Source organism: Phyllobates terribilis, unplaced genomic scaffold (assembly GCF_046119375.1).
Source record: "Phyllobates terribilis strain yellow unplaced genomic scaffold, ASM4611937v1 Scaffold_2__4_contigs__length_985480577, whole genome shotgun sequence".
Taxonomy (NCBI): Eukaryota; Metazoa; Chordata; class Amphibia; order Anura; family Dendrobatidae; genus Phyllobates; species Phyllobates terribilis.
In genome coordinates this window covers 168,630,562-168,653,411 of record NW_027362762.1, presented here as the reverse complement: position 1 = coordinate 168,653,411, position 22,850 = coordinate 168,630,562, and the positions used below count along the sequence as shown (strand labels likewise).

At 43.4% G+C, this 22,850-nt stretch overlaps 1 protein-coding gene across 1 annotated transcript in view; it reads right to left on the bottom strand.

Moving 5' to 3' along the window:
- Positions 1-10,150, bottom strand: part of CTDSP2 (CTD small phosphatase 2) — a 35,861-nt gene extending 25,711 nt beyond the window's left edge. Inside the window, exon 1 of the mRNA XM_073663255.1 lies at positions 9,587-10,150. Within this exon, the coding sequence (XP_073519356.1) occupies positions 9,587-9,650 (64 nt within the window). The 5' untranslated portion in view covers positions 9,651-10,150. The remainder of the gene's footprint in view (positions 1-9,586) is intronic.
- Positions 10,151-22,850: the final 12,700 nt, after the last annotated feature.

The window sequence follows — 22,850 nt, the reverse complement described above, 5'->3', positions numbered from 1 at the left end:
TTGCTATATATTGCACGCATTCTTTTTACACTATATGAAATGCTTTTATATTAGGGTTTACTGTATTAGGCCTCATTCACACATCCATGTTTAAAAAACGTACATGGAAAAAAGTCCTGTGTCATCAGTGTGTCCATTTTTACTATCACTGTATGGTCTTGTGTGTCCGTTTTTACCATCAGTGTTTTTCACAGATGGATAAAGAAATAAGTAGATTACAAAGCCTTTCCTATCCATTGCAATGATCAGGACGGTACACTGATGCCATCCACGCGTTGTACGTGTTTTTCACGGACCCATAGACTTGTATTGGCCCTTGTCATCCGTGATACCAGATAAAAATGGACATGTGAATAGCAGTATAGATTATAACAGGTATGAGTGGTAGCCATAAAAAAACACATATGTACAACAGAGGCGTCTCAATGAGGCCTTATGGGAAATAGCGGTTTCATTTCTTTAAACCCCGACACTTATGGTGTTTTGATGGATCTTGTATATTCAGCTTTATTCTGTTATGCACTTAAAAACATTCATAAAGTGTTTTTTTCTGCCACGTGGATTATATAGATTTACTTAAAACTATATTATATTATTTTTTAACGTGTCTAACTCTTTCTATATGGCTATTTTTTGCCTTTTGTCCTAGTGTCCCTATACATGCTTTATTGGCCATGTGAGTCATTACCACCTATTTCTCCATATTGTGTGGGTGGTGCCCGCTCTATGTGTCTTTCAAAAGGCCATGTTCACACATTCAGTACTTGATGAGTTTTTAACCTCAGTACTTGCAGGCCAAAACAAGGAGTGGGTGAAAAAAAATACAGAAGTGGTGATGTGTTTCTGTTATACTTTGGTGGCGTTGAACCTGGGCTTGCCATTCTCCTAGGCATCAAACACACACTACTGCTAGGACTGGGAACAGCCATTTGTCACGTTGATGGGCTTTTTGCATCAGGCTACAGTTACACCGGCAGTTCCGACCCTTTGAAGCCAAGATTAGCGCATCACTATTCATACTCTGAAGGCAGAGACCACCACACCAGAAACTCCATCATAAGTCAATGAAGTCCATGAAGCTCTTTTTTGGGATCTGTTGTACAGAAGCTGTGATGCCTATATGAACACATACCATACTTTCTGCTCATTAAATTCCATAAGCAGTAACTACCATGCCAGATAGGCAGAAAAGCACCTGTAATTGGTGGATACCGGGAGGGTAATTAAAATAATTGCATTTTGCACCAGTTAGAAGAATAAGGATAATCACAGCTTTGATCCTTTGGCCCAGTTTATATTCCACTTGGCCTGATATTTGGTTACACGTTAGATGTTAGGTCTCGAGAATTTTCTATTGACCAAAAACTATGTTCGATAATCAAAGAATTCCACAACAAACTTTATTATGGAAATGTCTTGCTTATTGGCCAGACCTTAAGGGTCCGGAATAATTACGACTAGAATTTTGCATGTCAGTAATAATGAAACCATCGCTGGAGTAAGATGCGCCTAATTCATTACTAGGTGTACACCTCTTAATGAACCAGGCGCATCATACATCTGCCATGCCCTTTCGACATAGATGTTACTTGGAGTACATTTCTGGAGTAATTTACACTACAAGTCCACGGCCCCACTATCAGTATTCGGTCAGTATTTTTTATCAGGAGTGGGAGCCAAAACCAGGAGTGGAACAATCAGAGAAAAGGTATAATAGAAACAAGTCACCAATTCTGCATTTATCACCCACTCCTGGCTTTGGCTCCCACTCCTGAGAAAAATTACTGACCATATAGGGACCAAATAGATAGTGGGGCTGCAGTCAGGCGGCTGTATAAACTGGATGGATCGAAATTGGACTGGCCGGCAGCTCTCCCGACCCAAGCGTGACAGCTACAGAAAAATGCATGAAACGGACACGTTCAGGTCGGGAGTCAGCGCACTGTCTTCCAATCCCGGTCCGATTTATACAGCCATCTGACTGAACCCTTGAAGTGGCATAAATTTTGACGAATTTGTTGGACAGGGCCTCACTCCACCCAAGTGCCTCCTTTATTGGCGGAGCTGACCAGGATGGGCATAAAACCGCCTAAAGGCATTCAATTTATGCACAAAAATGTTACATTATTTCAAGGGGTTTTTACACTAGAAAACTGATGAAGACACCTTGCTAAATCAGGCCCTACATACAAACCTAAAGTGATGTAAACACGGATTGAGAGGGACAGTGCCAGCTAGACCTATCTGGTCAGTAAAAATTATGATTGCCACACACCGAACAAAATCAGGGAGCTTCCAGCAGGACAAATAAGTTATCTGGCAGAATAGAGCGCCAGAATAGCAGAATTTCTGAGGTTTTAGGCTCTGTACCTTTTAAAAAAAGCAATTTCTCACACAAGGATAGGTTTCATAGGATACAGTACCCCCCCCTCTCCTTTTTATTACGACACTCAGACCCAAATCTCCCTCTTCTCGCCTCAGACCCTGGGATTACATTATAAATGGAATTAGAATGGATTGTATCAGACCTCTTGTTAAACTAAGTTTGCATAGGCGTACTTTTTTTTATTTTTTTTTTTAACTAAGCTGTACTTGTAAAAATGTAGTATGTGTCATATGGCATGATATATTCCTGACTATTTCTTTTTTTTTTTCAGAACACAGATTTATATATATATATATATATATATATATATATATATATATATATATATAAAAAACACACACACACACGCACTTCCATAATAACATTATGACACATTATATGAATACTAACAAATACAGATATCGCACCAATCACTAAAATAGTTCACCGATTGACAAGAAGCTGCTTTCTAGAAATAGTTCTTTGGCATCGCCAGGTCGCAGACGCCAGTAAGCCCCGCACATGTCTCCGGTTACCCGATTAGGAAGTTAACCCATTAGATAACAGCAGATGATGTGCACAACAGTATTTTACAATCTACACGGGGGGGAAGACATGGGACAGGGAGAGAACAAAAACAAAATGCTTTATAAAATTATATCCTCCAGTTATACAAATGAAACAATACCAAAATAATATTATATATTATATAATATTATTTTGGTATTGTTTCATTTGTATAACTGGAGGATATAATTTTATAAAGCATTTTGTTTTTGTTCTCTCCCTGTCCCATGTCTTTTTTTTTTTTTCCCGTGTGGATTGCTAATGCTTATAATTTCAAAAATGACCATTTTTTTGTTCTTTATTAAAATGAAAAGGTTGAAAACTCTGCTGTGCATAATAATTTGGAACATGCATTTTGAGTGCAGTTTGAGTTTTTTATTTTTTAAAAAATATACTGTTATCATAGGCAGTTTGTACAAAAACCTTTCAATTGTACTCTAATAGTTATTTGACTGGAAAATTACAATGACTGCAATTCATATAGGTAATTTGGGAAAATCTGAGAAAATATTATATGTATATATATATATATATATATATATATATATATATATATATATATATATATATATATATATATATATATATATATATATATATATATATATATATATATATATATATATATATATATATTTATTTATTTTTTAAAATCCAGTCCAGGCACACATGACTTTTTTCTTCTGGGACAAGGTGTACTGTTTTTAAGGGCATAATTGCTAACGAGGAAAGGAAAAAAAAAGAAAAAAAAACCTATCCCTATTCAGTTCATCTGTGTAGCATCCGATTTTTGCTGATACATTGCCATTATTAACCTTGGAAACTGTTTTTGATCGGTATCATTTTAAAATGCTGATGTATAAAAAAGGATGTCATCATGGATGAAAATCATCTGAGTTTTCTTGATGAAACTACTATTCTTTCATACGCTTGTCTGAACCCGGCTTAGTGCTGTATTGTTTTCCGTTCATCAATTTTCTTTTAGTTCCCAGTTAAATCGAATGTAATATTAAGATTTAAAGAGAAACAGCCACCGGGTCATAAGTGGACAGTTCTTGCCCTTCTGTTATCCCCGCTGCTCCCCTGAGTATTACACTTTTGGGGTTTGTTTGTTTTTTTAATTCCTCCATATGGTATCAGAGATCGGGGCCTTTTTTATTTAGTGCTAATTTTTACGGTCTTTACAAGGGGCGTGGCTCACAGGGTCAGGCTAAAGCCACGCCTCCACACAATCATGTGAGACACGCCCCCTTTTTAAAGATAGTTAAAAAAAAAATTAAAAAAAGGCCCAAATCTCTGGAACCGTATGATGGATTTGGAAGAAAAGCAGAAAAACAGAAGGAATAAAATAAGAGTAAAAACTGACCACTTTTGACCCAGTGACAGGTCCACTTTAAGGGTTGTTACAGTTCTAGGGTTTCTAAATATACAAATTACTTAGTTTCTCATGATATTCAATATAACAAGACACTGTTTGCCCTTTGTTTTCGGTCCTTTGCCAGTACATGAGCCCATGCATTGACTATTACACTAGGAGATGATGTTTGGTCAGCCATATAAAGCATGACCTAACAGGAAGCAGCTGTGCAGCCCTTCAATGCGCTCTAAACCAACCGCCCTGGGCATCATTCACATCACTAGGATGCCATGTGATGCTTCCGAAAGGAAGCCCAATTTGGCAATTACATATTTATAGTTTCAATAACATAATAATAAAGATAAGAGGGTTTCTCCGATCTTGGCTGCTGCGCATTGCTGTCGCTCGCCAGACTGTGAGTGGCCATGCACTCAGTGCGGTGATTTTATGGCGGGAGGATGGCAGACGTAGATGCCCATGGAGACCTTACCATTTATATACACCATATCAATGTGTGTAGCTGTGATCAGAGATTTCAATTAAGGCCAAGTCTCCGGTATATTTCATATTTAAAGGGATAGTAACAAGTTACAGACTATAAGCTGCTTTTAGAAGTGGTCTGCTACCTGTGAATCTCCAAGTTCTACAACACCTGGAAAGGGTGCCATGCAGGGACTTAGAGCTTTGCAAACAATGGCTCTCCAGCTGCTGTGGACCAATGAGATGGGTATTCTCAATGTCAGGTCAAAAAAGTACCTAATAATATAGGATCATGTCAAACCATCCAGGAAAGTCACTAGTAAGCCTGGAAATCCTATTCATCAGCGAAAGAATGAGCTATTCATTGTGTGAGAAGGTACACGGCAATCCTTACATAGTGCGATTCGTGTCAGCACATGTGTTCGCGACTTCACGTGGCGATCACCATTCCTGTATTGTGAGGCCAGAGAAAAGGGCTGATTTACTAAAGCCGTCCGACTTAGCACTATGTTCACACACGTTGTGTTTTTTTCTGCTGTAAATCTGCTGCTAACATTTCTCTGGCAGGAAAACAGCTGCGTAAAAATGAATAAATAAAAAATATGCAGGTTTTGTTGACCACCCATTACTTCCTATGGGTGAAAAATATGCAGCAAATACGCAGGTGCGTTTTCTGCTGCAGAAACGCTGAAAGAAGCGACATGCTCTATTTTCCAAATACGCAAACAAGGCAGAAAATATGCAGCAAACAAAAAGCAACGTGTGTGAACAGTGAATTCTGGTTTCTCATACACTTTGCTGGTACTGCAAAAACGCAGTGGAAAATTTGCATAAAGATCTGCTGCAAAATACGCAGCAAAACACAACATGTGTGAACATAGCCTCAGACTATACCGTCTTAAATCGCACCAGATTTACCGTAAGGCCTGATTATGGTTGATAAACCCCAGTGAATCTTTAGACTGCAGTCTTTACCATTTGTTAGTTGGCTTACCACGGGCCATAAAGTCACGAGAAAACTGTCACTTGAGATCATGTTTTAGATTACACCCTCTCTGGTAAATCACGCCCCCTGTCACATCAGAAAAACATACGTAACATCTCTAAAACATGTGTATTAGCAGTCCGCGCTCGGACATCTGAATGAGCTTTTAATGGGATGATGCAGTGCGTAACGGCCATTTTCAGCTGCTGCAGCTCAGCTATTATCGAAGTGAATAGGAGCTGATCCGCAGTACCCAAGATCTGTCATTACACTGTATGGAGTGGTGCTGTTACAGCCCGGGGCAGTGATTACACCCAGCCGGCAGTGGAGGTTCTGGGTGTTGGACCCAAACAATCTGATATTGATGATCTAAGGCTATGTTCACACAACATTTCCCGAGAAGATTGATAAAATAAAAATGCAACTTGCTGGATCGTCAATTCTAAATCCACCAACATTATATTTGTGCACCCTTCTACAACTATGTCATGACCCATAGGCCACGTTCACATGATCAGTAAGCCAAAACCAGGAGTGGGTGACATGTTTATTATATTTTTCCTCTGATTGTTCCTTTCCTGATTTAGGCTTACAAATACTGATGTAAAATACTGAACGTGTGAATGTAGTCTTAGGATAGGCCATTAACCCATTACTTGCCAAATTAGCAATTTTCATTTTTTGTTTTTTTGGACCTAATTAGAAAATCTTAGTTGCTAGAAGCAAAAAATTAGGCGTCCCAAAAAAAGGACATTGGTAGATAATGGGTTAATATCCAAGCAGTAGACATTCCCGTTCAATTCATCACTAAAGATTCATCTTTACAGGCAGTGATTCCTGGTATGTACTTATTATTCAAAACACTCCAATGCCATATATATATTAGTATATAGAAGTATGTTCTGTGGAGCAGCAGACAAAAGCAGTCATAAAAAACCCTGGAATTAGGAAACAGACTGATAGAAATGTCAATCCTCTGAAAACTATTGCTCCATTATCAGAATACTGCAGTAGTCTGAAAATCTGTATATTAGGGAACAACTACTCATGCAATTACCTATCGGAGTAGATGCCAATTCCTCAGAATGCAAACACCATGAACAACACCCCAAAGAGGTCACCTGGCAAAATGCTCAGGATATTTCTAGTGAAGAGGACAGAACAGTATAGATATGGTGATGACTTCTAATGGTGGATTCTGCACTGTAGGGGGAAGGATCCTAATTTGGTTGGTATTCCCCATCTCATTGTGACCCTGACATGCTTCACAGTCAGACATCAGTGGAGAAACAGAATGTAAACTTTGGAAACTATTGAGTTTCTTTGAAATACAAGCAAGCATGTTATTATATTGTTTCAAAGTGGAAGAAAAAGTTGTAGAAATGTTTGACATCTTCAAGAAAGAGGAAGTTAAGAAAATAAAAAAAAACATTGTCACAGGAAGTTAAAATTTAATAAAAATACATGTCAGTCATTTCCATTTAGATATTTATACAGTTACATAAGTTGAAAAAAAATACTCCATCAAGTTGAACCCTTCTCCACCAATTACACATTCTCCGCATGGCCCGCTGTAAAATTAAAGATGATAATGGAACCGTAGGCTCTGCCTACATCCCACCTTTTTTCCAATAGAAACTGCCCATTTACAAGAGGAAAACAGGAACAGGTGACGCCCCTCCCAAAAGTAGATGAAGTCAAGATTACCTGATGTCAGGTGTAAGACTAGAAAAAAAACTAACCTATAAGATAATAAAACGCTAATAGTACAAGAACACTTAAAATACAAAGTGATGAGCCAAGTGACTGATCCCCCCCACAGTGTTGTATGGGGTCTCCTATAGGCAGAAGCCCTTTGTCATGTCTGTCCCTTTTCTATGAGGTTTAGTGAAAATATTGTTCAAGTAAGGGAACTTTCTGGCTGTTGTCACCTGTCACAGTCTGTTGTCACCCAACAAGTTCATTTATGCACGCGTTTGTAAAAACAACAGAAGTCAGTGGCAAGCAAAGGGTACAGCGCACCAAACGTACATGGCCCGTAACACTTGTCAAAAACATCCCAGATGGTTAATGGCGCTGCATTATATAATCCGAACAAACAGCTGCACCTAATAAGCGCACATTAAAGCAAACCGCGTGAGCATCAATCTGTACATCACATGGCCCCTTTGGCACAGATCGGTTACTAATTTACACGTTAACCCTTTCCTCTACTAGGCATTGGCACAGCCATTTCCATCCACTGCTCTGCCACCAACAATCATAACATAGGAGTGGGATGTGCTCAGCGACTAGTGGCAGTACATAGACAGCCATCACATGGCTCCCACAAACTAAACAGATGCAAGGAATCCATTTTGAGCTGAGCACAGACCATTCCCCCCCCCTTTCACCCTGCAAATACACATGAACAAATGTGATCAAACCAATGCAAGGTTATCGACAAAATGATCGATCAAGGGACATATTCTGTATAGGGAACAGCGATCAGGTTATATCTGAGCAGCAGGATCACAGCACGACCACAGAGAGGCGTGAAGCGCAGATACCTGTACGATTCTGGGAAATGGCTGTTTGTTTTGGTAAAAACAGAATAGAGGTTACTTCTCTGTATAACAACACAGGTGGAGCAAAGTTATTACCTTCATATCCATAAAAACAAAAAAAAAACAGCCTGTCACATTGTGCGGCACAACCCACATAGTAGTTGTTATTGTAAGAGCTGTCAAGGCGATTCAGAGACTGAAGAGCATTTATTCTCAATGTCTCATGTTCTGACGGGACTTAAATATTTTGTTTTTTTAAAAAACAAAGACAATAAAAAGAAGATTCAGCAAAGCAACCACACACAGATACAGGTACAAACACACACATAATACACAAGTATATGGCATACATATGTACTGGTGCAACCACACACACATAGTACACGGCACACGTAATATGCAGGTACAACCACACAGATAATAAACAAGTACATCACACACATGTACTGGTGCAACCACACACATAATACACAAGTATATGGCATACATATGTACTGGTGCAACCACACACAGATACAGGTACAAACACACACATAATACACAAGTATATGGCACACATGTACTGGTGCAACCACACACATAATACACAAGTATATCATCATCACATAAGGCTGATCGTACACGTGAAGGGTTTAATCAGGTCTGGAGATGTTGTTTTTGAAAACCAAAATCAGGTGTGGATCATAATAAATATACTTCTCACCTTATTTTTTTCTTCTTTTAATTAATCCTACTGATTTTTTGCTTCAAAAATGTGAAATATTACAATATCTGTTAGTGAACCAATTAGAACTATTTTAGTTAAAAAAACGGGGGGGGGGGGGGGGGGGGGGTCCGCAACAGTAAAGGTGTCCTCCGACTAAAGGAAAATCCCAAATAATACCCCAAAAGCGCCGATCCCCGACAGCAAAAACAATAACCAGGCTGGCACCAACCCCAGAGAAATAAAGCCCAAGTCCACCAGAAGGCAGCAGTGACAGCAGGGCAGGAATATCTGTGCATCAGGCTTCTTACACCAAGAGGAAAAGCATTATTTAAAATGAGTGCAGCTCACACCCCTCATCCAGGGAGGGGTCCTCACTTGTTTTCCTCTGGTATAGAACCTCAGAAATACAAGGTTACAGAATACCCATCATAGAAAGCAGACATGTTCTCAGCAGCAGCCGTCAGAGGCAGCTCCCCCATTACAGAGCAGGGCAGTAGGTGTGATCAGTGCACAGCAATGAAGTCTGTGCGATATACAAGCGATCAGATCGCCACAATCCTCCTCCAAATCGCAGCCTTACCTTGTTTTGGATGCACCAGAGGCTCTTCTCTCTGCACTTGGGTGATGATACAGCTGCTTTCCATCTAATACTTGCACGGATCCAGTGCTGATCTCGTCTTCCCAGATCGGATCTGCAGATCTCCACCCTAGCGATCTCCCTTGCAAATCCCTGACTCTCTCACTCTCACTATACAATCCTATCCTGCTTAATGAGCTCACAGCTAGGAGCAGCAGCTGAGGAGAAAGCCCTGCACATACCATATAGCACATACATACACAGGCAGGTCCCAGCCCGAATATCAGAATTGGTTCAACATGGAGAATCCAGACTAAGAGAAGCAAAACAACAGAGGAAATAGGACAGCGGCAGTTTCAAGGTCCCCCCAATACTATAGATAAACAACCTGCCTAGATCTGCCTCTTCTGCTCCGCAATCCCCTCTGGAGCAGCACCCCGGGAACGTAACTTGGCTTACAGTTAAAGGCTATGCTCGTCAGAGCGGAGAAAATAAAAGATTTCGTGGAAATTAAGCTTTGTTTTCGTAGAGCAGGGCAGTGCGAGCGGGGAGACTTGAAACCGCCGCTGCCTGGGATTGGCTGGCAGCTCTGTGGGCAGTATAAAAGGGCGGGATTCTACGCTGCAGTGTTTATCTAACGACATTCCAGTGCAGGAGCCCAGTGCAGCTAATGGCTGAGCACAAAGGCGGCAGTGGCGGTGGGATCAGCCCCGGCCTGCTGAGGAGTCACTCCCCGCCTTGTCCCGGTGCACGGAGTCAGCTGCTCCGGACAGAGGGAACTGATACACCCATAGTCCTGGCTGAGGAGAAAGGCTCCTGCCACCCCTCAGCCATGGGCAGTCTGTGTACAAGATGGCCAAGAAAGGTTACACACTCAGGACATCACTGTGCACATGGTGCGGAAATACCCGAAAATTCCTTTAATCTGGCTTCTATCGAACACAACACGCCCAATTATTTGGTTTCCTGCATTTTACTCGCATAGCGCCATTAAGTCTACAGCACTTTACAGACAACACTGTCCCCATTGGGGCTCACACTAGAGACTTCCTATCAGTATGTCTTTGGGAGGAAATCCACACAAACACGGGGAGAACAGCAGACTCCTTGCAGATATCTTTGGTGGGATTTGACCCGGCGCTGTAAAGCAACAGTGCTAACCACTGAGCCACCGTGCTGCCCGCCAGACGCTTGTGCACAAGTGGCACCACCCTTTGGTACGCCGACGGGTTGGCGATTTCAGCTGCACCAAACTATCCAACCTTGTGGTGTTTATCCACAACATCTTGAAATGTTGCAACATCTTTACGCAATGTGAATTTTTGCTACTTTTATCATTTTCACACTAGTTTCGGCCAGCTCTGGCAAAATGGGTGGCACCCACCTCACAAACTCATTAAACGTTGTACCTGTACCTTACTCCAGAAATGTTACTCCAGTCCCTGGCTGGATTATTATTTCTGGTGAGGCGCACCCAATTCAGTAAATGGCGTGCGTCTCTTAGCTAATTAGGTTCCGGTTATTCCTGCACAGGTATCATTAAGACTTGAGTATGAAACACCAGTCTTAATGAATCTGGGCTTAAAGGGGTTTTTCTACTAACAAAGTTAATTTTAATCAATAGATCTTGGAATAATAATAATTTCCTCAATTGGATGTGTTTAAATAAAATGTTCCTGTGCTGAGATAATCTTATAAATGTGCCCCTGCTGTGTACTGTGTAATGGCTGTGTCTGACTGTACAGGAACATGGTCTGATCATACCATATCTACTGGGCAGGGGAGGAAGCAAAAGAGCATACAGACATTACAGCCGGGGATCACAAATAATTTTTTCTTTGAGGTAAAACATTTTTTAAAAAAAGGCAGGGAAATGCTTTACCTCAAAAAGAATCAGCTGTGATCCCATGCTGTAATGTCTGTATACTCTTTTGCTTCCTCCCCTGCCTAGGATGTGGTATGATCAGACCATGTTCCTGTACGGTCAGACACAGCCATTACACAGTACACAGCAGAGGCACATTTATAAGATTATCTCAGCACAGGAACATTTTTTTTTAAACACATCCAATTGTGGAAACTATCATTATTCCAAGATTTATAGATTAAAATCAACTTTAAAATTAACTTTGTTCATGGGAAAACCCCTTTAAGTTCTTGAGGAATTGGAGGGTTTCAGTTTCAGCTCCAAAAATTCAGCAAAAAGATTCAGGCTACCTTCTCACGATGAGATTTTGGTGCAATTTTGACACTGCATATTTTTGTTGCGTCAAAAACGCAGCGTCTTACAGTTCCAGCAAAGTGGATGGGATTTATAGAAATCTCCTGCCCTCTGTGCTTTTTTTTTAACGCTGCGTAAACTGACCTGCGGTGCGTGTTTCAAATCCGCAACATGTCAATTTCTCTTGCGGGTACGCTGAGATTTCTGTGTGCAATTTCCCCATAGACTTGCATTAGATGCAGAAATTTCACAGATAAAAAACTCACAAGCGTGTGTTGTCCGTTTACATGGCGGAAACGCATCAAAACCGCATGTAATCCACAAAAACCGCAGCTTCAAAAACGTGATAAAAACGCATTTTAAAAACCGCACACAAGAACGCAATGAAAAAACTCAAGTAACCTAATTGAAATAATAGGTGCATAAATTCTGCACCGTCAAAAACTCACCAGAAGCTCATCGTGCGAACGTAGCCTCCGTGTAAACTTTCACATAGGGTGCGGTCACATGGAGTTTTTTTAAAACTTTTAAAAGCTACAAGTTTTTGAATCAGAATCCGCTTCAGGAAACTTTTCTTTTTTTTGGTGAGTTACTGGAGGAATTTTTCATTTTCTGATATGTTCTTTGCCACTTTTTGATTGAACAGTGTCTGGTTTAGAGAGGTTTTGTTCAGGACCCATTCAAAGAAGTGATTGGCACTTTTTTTTCCCCACTGGCTATGTGAACACTATTTAATGCAGAAACTTGCTGTGTGCACGCAGAGTCTTTTGTTGTTTATTTTTAGAGGAAACTGAGTAGAACCTTCAAGTTTTTGAGGAGTTTTGCATTTTTGAGAAGGATGTGAAGAGTTTCCTCTTAGTTGCCTCTCAGTTTCTGCTCCAAAACCTCCTCCAAAACCTCTGTATGCACATTGCCACTGAGCGAAAACTCTCCAAATTCTCCTGAAAAATGCTGAACTCAACAAAAACTTGAAGTTTCTGCTCAGCAATAAGACTCTTTGTGCACATAGTCAGTAGGCGATTATCAAAACCTCTTCAGGAAAAAAAAAAAGCTAAAAAAACCTCCTCATATCAACAGCAAGATGGAATTCCCGTAGAAATGAATAAGAGTATGTGCACATGATGTCTTTTTTTAGGCGGATTCCGCTCCCAAACCATAAAGAAATGGTAACTAAGTCCTCAAAAAAATCAACATATTCATTTCTATGTAAAAACAACTTGCTGTTGATTGTGTGCAGTTTTTTCAGCGTCCATTAACCATTTCAGGCTTCCAAAGATGCAAAGCGGTTAAAAGAAATGGCCTGACCAGACCATTCTTTAGGCATTTTCCACTAAGACGCTCTATACTTTTTAATAGAAGTGAATGGGAAGGCTCAAATGATGTCCCGGTGTCTTTTTGAGTGCTTTGCTTGTGTTTTGTCTTGACCTGCAAAAAATAAGCAGTCACGCAGCTCCATCGACTGAAAAATGTATATGTTGCGGGTCTCGGAAAATGGCGACAAAACCTAAAAAATTTTTTTGAAAACTTCTGATTTTTTTTACCACTACATTGATAAAAAAAATGGACATGTTTACTATCTACTTAATCACACTGATGAGCAGAATCATATTGCAAGGTAATTTTTACCACAAAATATATACCTTAAAAACAATGTCAGAATTTAATTTTTTCAGAATTTCTCCCCACTTAGAATTTTTTTTACCCTTTTTCCAGTACATTGTGTGGTAAAATAAACAGTGACATTCAAAAGTACAACTCGTCCCACAAAAAACAAGCCCTCATATGTCTATGTGGACAGACAGAAAAATAAAGAAGTTATGGCTCTGGTAAGAAGAGGAGGAAAAAAAAGTAAAAAAGAAAAATCAGAGGGGTGAAGGAGTGATGGCCTAGCATGTTGACTGCTGTACGTGAATATCTTCATTAGTTACATTGAAATGGAATGTCGTGTTATTGCACATGCACATCATTGTTCCATTCAAGTGGGAGACACGATTTGATAATCACCTGGATGGATCACAACTTGGAGTTGCGTCTAAATTTTGTGACTATTGGCGTCTTCACATCAGTTTCTCCCAGCTCCACAAATATGGGCGTAGCTGGGGCGTGACGGGGTCGGAGTGATCGCCGCTCCTCAAATTCATGACGAGCGGCGGCGTTTGCTACCCCACAAATCTTTCTTCAGGTGGGGTAGGATTTCTAGCGAGGAGCAAACTAAGGAGTACGCTGCTCATCCGATGCTCCTGATTCATGAAGAGGAATACGCCTCTTCATGAATCAGGAGCGACTGACTCCAGCATGCCCCCTCTTGAAGACTGGCGTGAACAACGCCGGTCTTGATGAATCGGGCCCATAATGTATAAATACACTGCTCAAAAAAATAAAGGGAACACTTAAACAACAGAATATAACTCCAAGTAAATCAAACTTCTGTGAAATCAAACTGTCCACTTAGGAAGCAACACTGATTGACAATCAATTTCACATGCTGTTGTCCAAATGAAATAGACAATAGATGGAAATTATTGGCAAATATCAAGACACCCTCAATAAAGGAGTGGTTCTGCAGGTGGGAACCACAGACCACGTCTCAGTACCAATGCTTTCTGGCTGATGTTTTGGTCACTTTTGAATGTTGGTTGTGCTCTCACACTTGTGGTAGCATGAGACGGACTCTACAACCCACAGAAGTAGCTCAGGTAGTGCAGCTCATCCAGGATGGCACATCAATGGGAGCTGTGGCAAGAAAGTTTGCTGTGTCAGTCAGCGTAGTGTCCAGAGGCTGGAGGCGCTACCAGGAGACAGGCGAGTACACCAGGAGACGTGGAGGGGGCCGTAGGAGGGCAACAACCCAGCAGCAGGACCGCTACCTCCGCCTTTGTGCAAGGAGGAACAGGAGGAGCACTGCCAGAGCTCTGCAAAATGACCTCCAGCAGGCCACAAATGTGCATGTGTCTGCACAAACGGTTAGAAACCGACTCCATGTGGGTGGTATGAGGGCCCGACGTCCACAGATGAGGGTTGTGCTCACAGCCCAACACCGTGCAGGATGCTTGTCATTTGCCACAGAACACCAGGATTGGCAAAGTCACCACTGGCGCCCTGTGCTCTTCACAGATGAAAGCAGGTTCACACTGAGCACATGTGACAGACGTGACAGAGTCTGGAGACGCCGTGGAGAGCGATCTGCTGCCTGCAACATCATTCAGCATGACAGGATTGGCAGTGGGTCAGTAATGGTGTGGGATGGCATTTCTTTGGAGGGCTGCACAGCCCTCCATGTGCTCGCCAGAGGTAGCCTGACTGCCATTAGATACCAAGATAAGATCCTCAGACCCCTTGTGAGACCATATGCTGGTGCAGTTGGCCCTGGGTTCCTCCTAATGCAGGACAATGCCAGACCTCATGTGGCTGGAGTGTGTCAGCAGTTCCTGCAAGATGAAGGCATTGAAGCTATGGACTGGCCCGCCCGTTCCCCAGACCTGAATCCGATTGAGTACATCTGGGTCATCATGTCTTGCTCTATCCACCAACGTCACGTTGCACCACAGACTGTCCAGGAGTTGGCGGATGCTTTAGTCCAGGTCTGGGAGGAGATCCCACAGGAGACCATCCGCAACCTCATCAGGAGCATGCCCAGGCGTTGTAGGGAGGTCATACAGGCACGTGGAGGCCACACACAATACTAAGCCTCATTTTGTTTTAAGGACATTACATCAAAGTTGGATCAGCCTGTAGTGTGTTTTTCCACTTTAATTTTGGGGGTGACTCCAAATCCAGGCCTCCACTGGTTAATAAATTTGATTTCCATTGATGATTTTTGTGTGATTTTGTTGTCAGCACATTCAACTTTGTACAGAACAAAGAATTCAATGAGAATATTTCATTCATTCAGATCTAGGATGTGTTATTTGAGTGTTCCCTTTATTTTTTTGAGCAGTGTACATATAAGCTCCAGCTCTGCATCCAAATACCTGTCCAGTCTGAGTACACCACCTGGCAGATTTCTGTCTATGAGGTGTTGTGAAGGTCGTGGTCACTGTACATGGATACTTTTTGGTGCTATGAATAAGAGTCATGTCTTTTAAAGTTTTTAGAATTGTTGGCTAAACAATTAACCAAAAGCAGCAAAGAGGTAAGCCCAGGAAGTGCCCCTGAAAGAAATGCACAATTTTCACGCCATTTTTCAAAAATTACACCCTCTATGCATTACGTTACATTCCCTTAAGAAATGCAATATTTATGACTGCAACAACAAAATTACAAATGTTAAAAGGGAACCTGACAACTGGCTTTCCCCATAGAATGTATGAACACCACCATTAAGGCCTCTTTTACAGCATACTAAAACACTGTAAAAAAGTCTTCAATCCCCTCTGAAGATCCCAAAAAAGACCTTTTATTATATTCACAGACGGCGTGGTCCGAGCTGTTGGACATCTCTGGTCCACCACTTTCTCTCTTGCTTCAATCACCATCCTCCTTCTTTGCTTCGTGTAGATGATGCCTCCTACGTCATCCACACAGTGTCCCCCAATCGTGCTCCTACGTAAGCGCACTTCTTTCTGCCGAGGGCAGAGCAAAGAACTGTAATGCGCATTTGTTGTGAAAGGCCAAAGGGCACCGGTGACCCGGAAGTAAAGCCGGCGCATGGACACTACAGTGCTTTGATCTGCCCTCGGCAGGGTAGAGAGAAGTGCACTTGCGCTGGAGCGCGATTGGGGGGCACTTTGTGGATGACGTAAGACTCGTCATCCTCTTGGAGTAGGGAAGGAGGACAGCGATTGAAGGAAGAGAGGAGATGCTGGATCAAGACCAGAGACACTGATTGGACCAGACTGCGCCATCTGTGAGTATAATAAAAGGTCTTTTTTGGGATCTGCAGAGGGGATTGGGAACTTTTTTACAGCATTCTAGTATACTGTAAAAGAGGCCTTAATGGTGGTGGCTGTACTATATATGGGGGAAAATCTGCTGATAGGTTCCTTTTAAGCACTCACTCGACACTGCCAAATTTTTGTGCATATGCATTGACTACAATGCCAGCACATCAATATGAACATTTGCCGCTGGAAAAAAAAAACTGAGGGATTTTTAATTTTATTATTTATTGTTCATTGCCTAGGTTACCAGCCATCGTTAACAGATTGTCTGGTCTTCTAGGCAAGGAGCGATTCGCTTGCAAGTTTTTCTGTAGAGCTTGTAAGTGCTGCTCTGAAGCTGGCCGGATTGCTTCACTGACCCTGTGCTCATCCTATGCTGCAGAGGCAAAGCTACCTCTGTTTGCAGCATCATATGGTGGACAATTCTGGCCAGCGCACAGCAATGCCACTGGTCTGAACTGTCAATCAATTAGGAGCGCACTCTTTCCCCGGTGAACAAGAAGACATGATGCAGAACAGTATGCTCTTGGTCGACAAGAGGAAACCCCTTTAATCATACATTTTGTGGTAATATATTCAATCAAGGACCAGTGTGAATGTGCATTAAGTATGATGCAAGCACATGAAAAGTTTCCAAAAACAGCAAGCATCATCATTAAGTAAAGTACAGTCATGGCTAAAAGTTTTGAGACTGACACAAATTTTGGTTTTGGTTTCCACAAAGTCTGCTGCTTCAGTTTTTTTCATGCTAGATTGTCTCTTCTTTAAAACAGAATGCACGATATACAGTGCTGCTCACCATTACTGGCACACCTTATTTTTTTTCATAGACTGTACAGTAGCTTCAGAAATAAAACATTGTTTTTCAACTTCCATGTTGCAATTTCAGAGAAGAAACAGAATAAACAGCATGTGCAGCAATAAAGGCACCCCTAATTAATACTTGGTTGCACACACTTTGGCATTGCTGACAGGCTGCAAACATTTCTTGTAGCCATCTATAAGATTCTTTCACTTGCTGGAATTTTCTCCCACTGTTCCTTTGCAGTTTGTTCAAGCTCTTGAATGTTTGCAGGGTTCTTTTTCCCAATGGCAGATTTCAGCTCACCCCAAAGATTTTCAATGGGATTGAGGTCAGGACTCATTGCTGTCCATTTTAAAACAGTCCATTTTTTCTTTTTCAACCATTCCTGTGTACTTTTGGATGTGTGCTTTGGGTCAATGTCTTGCGGGAGGACCCATGATCTTCGACTCAAAGCAAGTTTTCTTAAACTGGGTAGGACATTTCACTCTAAAATCTCTTGATAATTCTCTGATTTCATGATTGCTGTGATATGGTCAAGGCTTCCAGTACCAGACGCAGCAAAGCAACCCCACAGCATTATGGATCCTCTACCATGCTTAACTGTTGGTAAGGTGTTCTTTTCCTTATAAACTTCATTGCGTCGTCTGTCAAGAAATTGTTGCTTCACATTGCCAAAAAGCTCTATTTTTGTTTCATCTGTCCACAGAACATTATCCCAGAAGGATTGTGGTTAGTCACGGTACTCTTTGGCAAAGCTCAGTCGTTCCTTTTTATGTATTATCTTCAGCAATGTTTTTTTCCTGGGCCTTTGCCCGTAAAGCTCTGCTTGGTTTAGTGTAAGGCGCATGGTACTTGTTGAAACCATGACCCCAGACTGTTCCAGGTTGGCTTTCAGATCTTTGGATGTTTGACGTGGTGTTTTTTCCACCATTTGCACCAACCTTCGAAGACATCTCTTGTCAATTTTCCTCTTTCCCCCACGTTCAGGAAGGTTCTTGCTGGTTCCATGCTTGGCAAACTTCTTAATAACATTGTGTTTGCTAATAATAGCAGTTCTGATGTCCTCAAACAACTCCTTTGTCTTCACCATTGTGACAAAAGAACAGGGTCTGCCATGTGGCTTTTTAAAACAGTGAAGTCATCATTCATTGGCTAATTCATGTCACATGGGCACCGACAATAAATCACAGGAGAATCTCTTTTGTGATTTACCCCAGGTGAGTCAAAATGTGTTTCCATGCTAAATTAATGTAAAGGGTGCCAATACCAGTGTCACAGCAAGCTTTAAGTTTTACTATTTTCCCCTCCCATTGTTTTTTGTTTTGAATTATTGTTTATCATTTGCTCTTTTGTATTTAACATGAGTGCTCTATACAAAAAAACTGTTTCACTTGATTGATTTTTTTCAGGAGCTTATGTACTTAAACTTCATGATTGCTAATGTAGTATCGGCGTCTCTGCCCCCTGACAGGCAGAGCCGCCGTCCCTCTTACTGCCGCGCTCCCCTCCCGGCGTCCTCTGGCGCTCCTGCATCTGCTGCTGCCGGCGTGCGCAGCTTCCCGGGCACTGTGCTTAGGGCGCACGCGCTCCCTTCCTCTTAAAGGGGCCGCGCGCCGTCCTAAGGAGTCCCTGGCCAATGGCCGGAAGACCTCCCATATAAAAGGCACCTCCACCAAAATGGAGGTGCCCGTGCAAGGTTGTAGATTTGTGTGTTAAGCTCTGCTTCAGCCCTCAGGTCCCGCTGCTAGCCTGACTATCAGTCCAGCCCGCCAGCCTGACTACTAGTCCAGCCCGCCAGCCTGGCTACTAGTCCAGTCCGCTTGCCTGACCACAAGTCCAGTCCGCCTGCCTGACCACAAGTCCAGTCCGCCTGCCTGACCACAAGTCCAGTCCGCCTGCCTGACCACAAGTCCAGTCCGCCAGCCTGACTACCAGTCCAGTCCGCCAGCCTGACTACCAGTCCTGTCCGCCAGCTTGTCTACTCTCCAGCCCGACAGTCTGTCTACAGTCCAGTCCGCCAGTCTGTCTATGGGCCGTGCCCGCCAGCCCGCTTACCTGGAAGCACCTGCCTGTTACCTGCCGTGCCTACCTGCCAGCCTACCTGGAGGCTCCTGCTTGTTACCTGCCATGTCTGCCAGTCCGTCTACCCGGATCACCCGTCAGCCTGCCTCCCGTGCTCATCTGCTGTACCGGTCAGTCCCTGCCTTCTGACCCGTGGGAGTCACCTGCTCTCATACAAGATTGGTCCCAGAGTAGCACCTGGTCCTTCTGCTCGGTCCTTCCCTGATCATGGAGTCGATTGAGCCGCCCTGACGAAGGACGTGTGTCCGAAACGCGCGTCGGGGTTACGCCGCTTGGTGCCGTGTACATATGCTGGACTAGTGTGCAGGTATATACTCTTAACTCCTCTATGATCTGAGTCAATATTTTGATTATCTTGATTATCACGTAGATATGTATGGGGCACATGAATGGTCATTGATATGGAGCACATAGGAATTTTCCTCTCCGCATTGATATATACATGATTTGGCCTTTCATATGCTACCTGGAGTTGTTTATTTGGTGATCCAAGCCTATTTTGCTCCTCTTTTTTCCATCTATAGTATAACTGATCATCTGTTCTGTATTTACCTACCCTGGTATTCACCAGCATATTTTATAGTCCAGCACAATTGCAATATAACAACATTGTATGGTCACTGTAATGCGGCTTTCCTTGTGCATGTAGTGTCACTTTAACCATAACTCTAATAAAGGTATTTATTTAATTACTTCGTTTGATTGGACCTATCATTCGGTGGTTCTCTTTATTCTTGTTACCTGCCGTGTCTGCCAGTCCGTCTACCTGGATCACCCGTCAGCCTGCCTCCCGTGCTCATCTGCTGTACTGGTCTGTCCCTGCCTTCTGACCCGTGGGAGTCACCTGCTCTCATACAAGGTCGGTCCCAGAGTAGCACCTGGTCCCTCTACTCAGTCCTTCCCTGGTCACGGAGTCGATTGAGCCACCGTACGACCTTGGTCGGACAGAGTTGATACCTAGTTACGCCTCTCTGGTCCCTCCTTGCACCGCAGCACAGAGGTTCCACCACCCGGATCCGTAACAGTTTGCACGGGCCATATGATTGCCCTATCGACCTGCTACCCGGTGCCACTCCACCCCGTGGGCGAATTTACCCGTTGTCGTTGGCCGAAACCCGGGCCATGTCTCAGTACATCGAAGAAAATCTGGCTAGGGGATTTATCCGGAAATCTTCCTCCCCGGCTGGAGCCGGATTCTTCTTCGTAAAAAAAAAGGACGGTGCACTACTCCCCTGTATTGATTCTAGAGGACTCAACCAAATTACTATCAAAAACAAATACCCCCTACCGCTCATCTCTGAGCTGTTCGACCGCCTTAAAGGCGCGAAGATCTTCACCAACCTCGATCTTCGTGGGGCGTATAACTTGGTCCCGATCCGCCAAGGAGACGAGTGCAAGACGGCATTCAATACCCGGGACGGTCACTATGAATACCGTATGATGCCCTTCGGTCTCTGTAATGCTCCCGCCATCTTCCAAGAACTAGTTAACGACATCTTCCGTGACCTCTTATATTCTTGCGTAGTGGTGTACCTGGACGACATCTTGGTCTTCTCTCCGGATCTTCCTACACACCCGAGGAATGTTCGTCAGGTCCTGCTTAGTCTCAGGCAGAATCACCTATATGCAAAATTTGAGAATTGCCTCTTCGAGCAGACCTCTCTTCTGTTCCTGGGCTATATTATCTCTAAGACCGGTCTACGGATGGACCCGAGAAGGTCTCTGCCGTCCTACAGTGGCCCCGTCCGGAGGGGTTGAAGGCGATTCAGCGATTCCTGGGCTTCGCCAATTATTAACGTCTCTTCATCCCACATTTCTCTTCCCGGACTGCTCCCATCTCTGCGCTCACCCGAAAGGGAGCAAATCCTAAGGAATGGCCGTCTGAAGCGGAGTAGGCCTTCCTTTCCTTAAAACAAGCCTTCTCTTCTGCCCCTGTGCTGCACCGTCCGGATAGCAACAAACAGTTCTTTCTGGAGATGGATGCTTCCTCTTCCGGAGCCGGAGCGGTGCTCACCCAGAAATCTTCATCCGGTAGAATGGTAACCTGCGGCTTTTTCTCCAAGCTCTTCTCCTCGTCTGAGCGCAACTACTCCATAGGAGACTGAGAACTGCTAGCCATCAAATTTGTGCTGGAGGAGTGGTGTTACCTGCTCGAGGGGACTCTGCACCCGGTGGTCATGGATACTGACCACAAAAACCTGGCATATCTACAAAATGCCCAAAGACTCAATCCGCGTCAGGCCCGGTGGTCTTTGTTCTTCGCCCGCTTCAACTTTAGCCTACATTACCGCCTGGCGGACATGAACGTTAATGCCGACCCCTTGTCCCGATCCTTCCTGTCTCCCGATCAAGAGGAGGAGCCTACGCATATCATCGATCCCTCCAAAGTGATGAATGTGGCCCCCTTGGACCTGTCTCGTCTCCCAGATGGTAAGACGTTCGTAGCAGCTCCGGATCGTAAGAAGGTTCTTCACTGGGGTCATTCATCCAAACTAGCCGGCCATGCTGGCCAGAAGAAGACCTTCCTGCTCATTACCCGGCATTACTGGTGGTCTACCTTGCGCAAGGATGTTGTAGTCTTCATCACGGCCTGTTTGTCCTGTGCCCGCAACAAGGTTCACAGACAACTTCCAGCCGGCCGTTTCCTGCCGCTTCCCGTACCTGCTGCCCCGTGGCAACACATTGCTATGGACTTTATTACTGGTCTTCCTGTTTCTGCTGGTTGTACTGTCATTTGGGTGGTTGCTGACCGCTTTTCTAAAATGGCCCACTTCATCCCTCTGCCTGGTCTCCCATCTGCATCTGTGCTGGCTAAGGACTTCATCCATCACATCTTTCGTCTCCACGGCCTACCCCTCCACATTGTGTCTGATCGGGGGGTCCAGTTCACTTCGCGCTTCTGGACAGCTACGTGTAAGCTGCTGGATGTCACCCTGGATTTCTCCTCTGCTTACCATCCGCAGTCCAATGGCCAAGTGGAACGTATCAACCAGATCCTTACCAGCTTTCTCCGGCACTTTGTCAACGCTCACCATACCGATTGGGTGGAGCTCCTACCATGGGCCGAGTTCTCCTATAACAACCATGAGAGCGAATCTTCTTCCAAGTCCCCGTTCTTTGTGGTCTACGGTCAACATTCCCGGATTCCGTTTCCACTTCAGTGGACAACGCTGCCGCGGAGTCTCTGGTCAGCGAATTTTCCACTATTTGGGAGGACACTAGATCCGCACTTCTTCAATCCTCTGAGTGGATGAAGAAACATGCTGACAAGAGACGTCT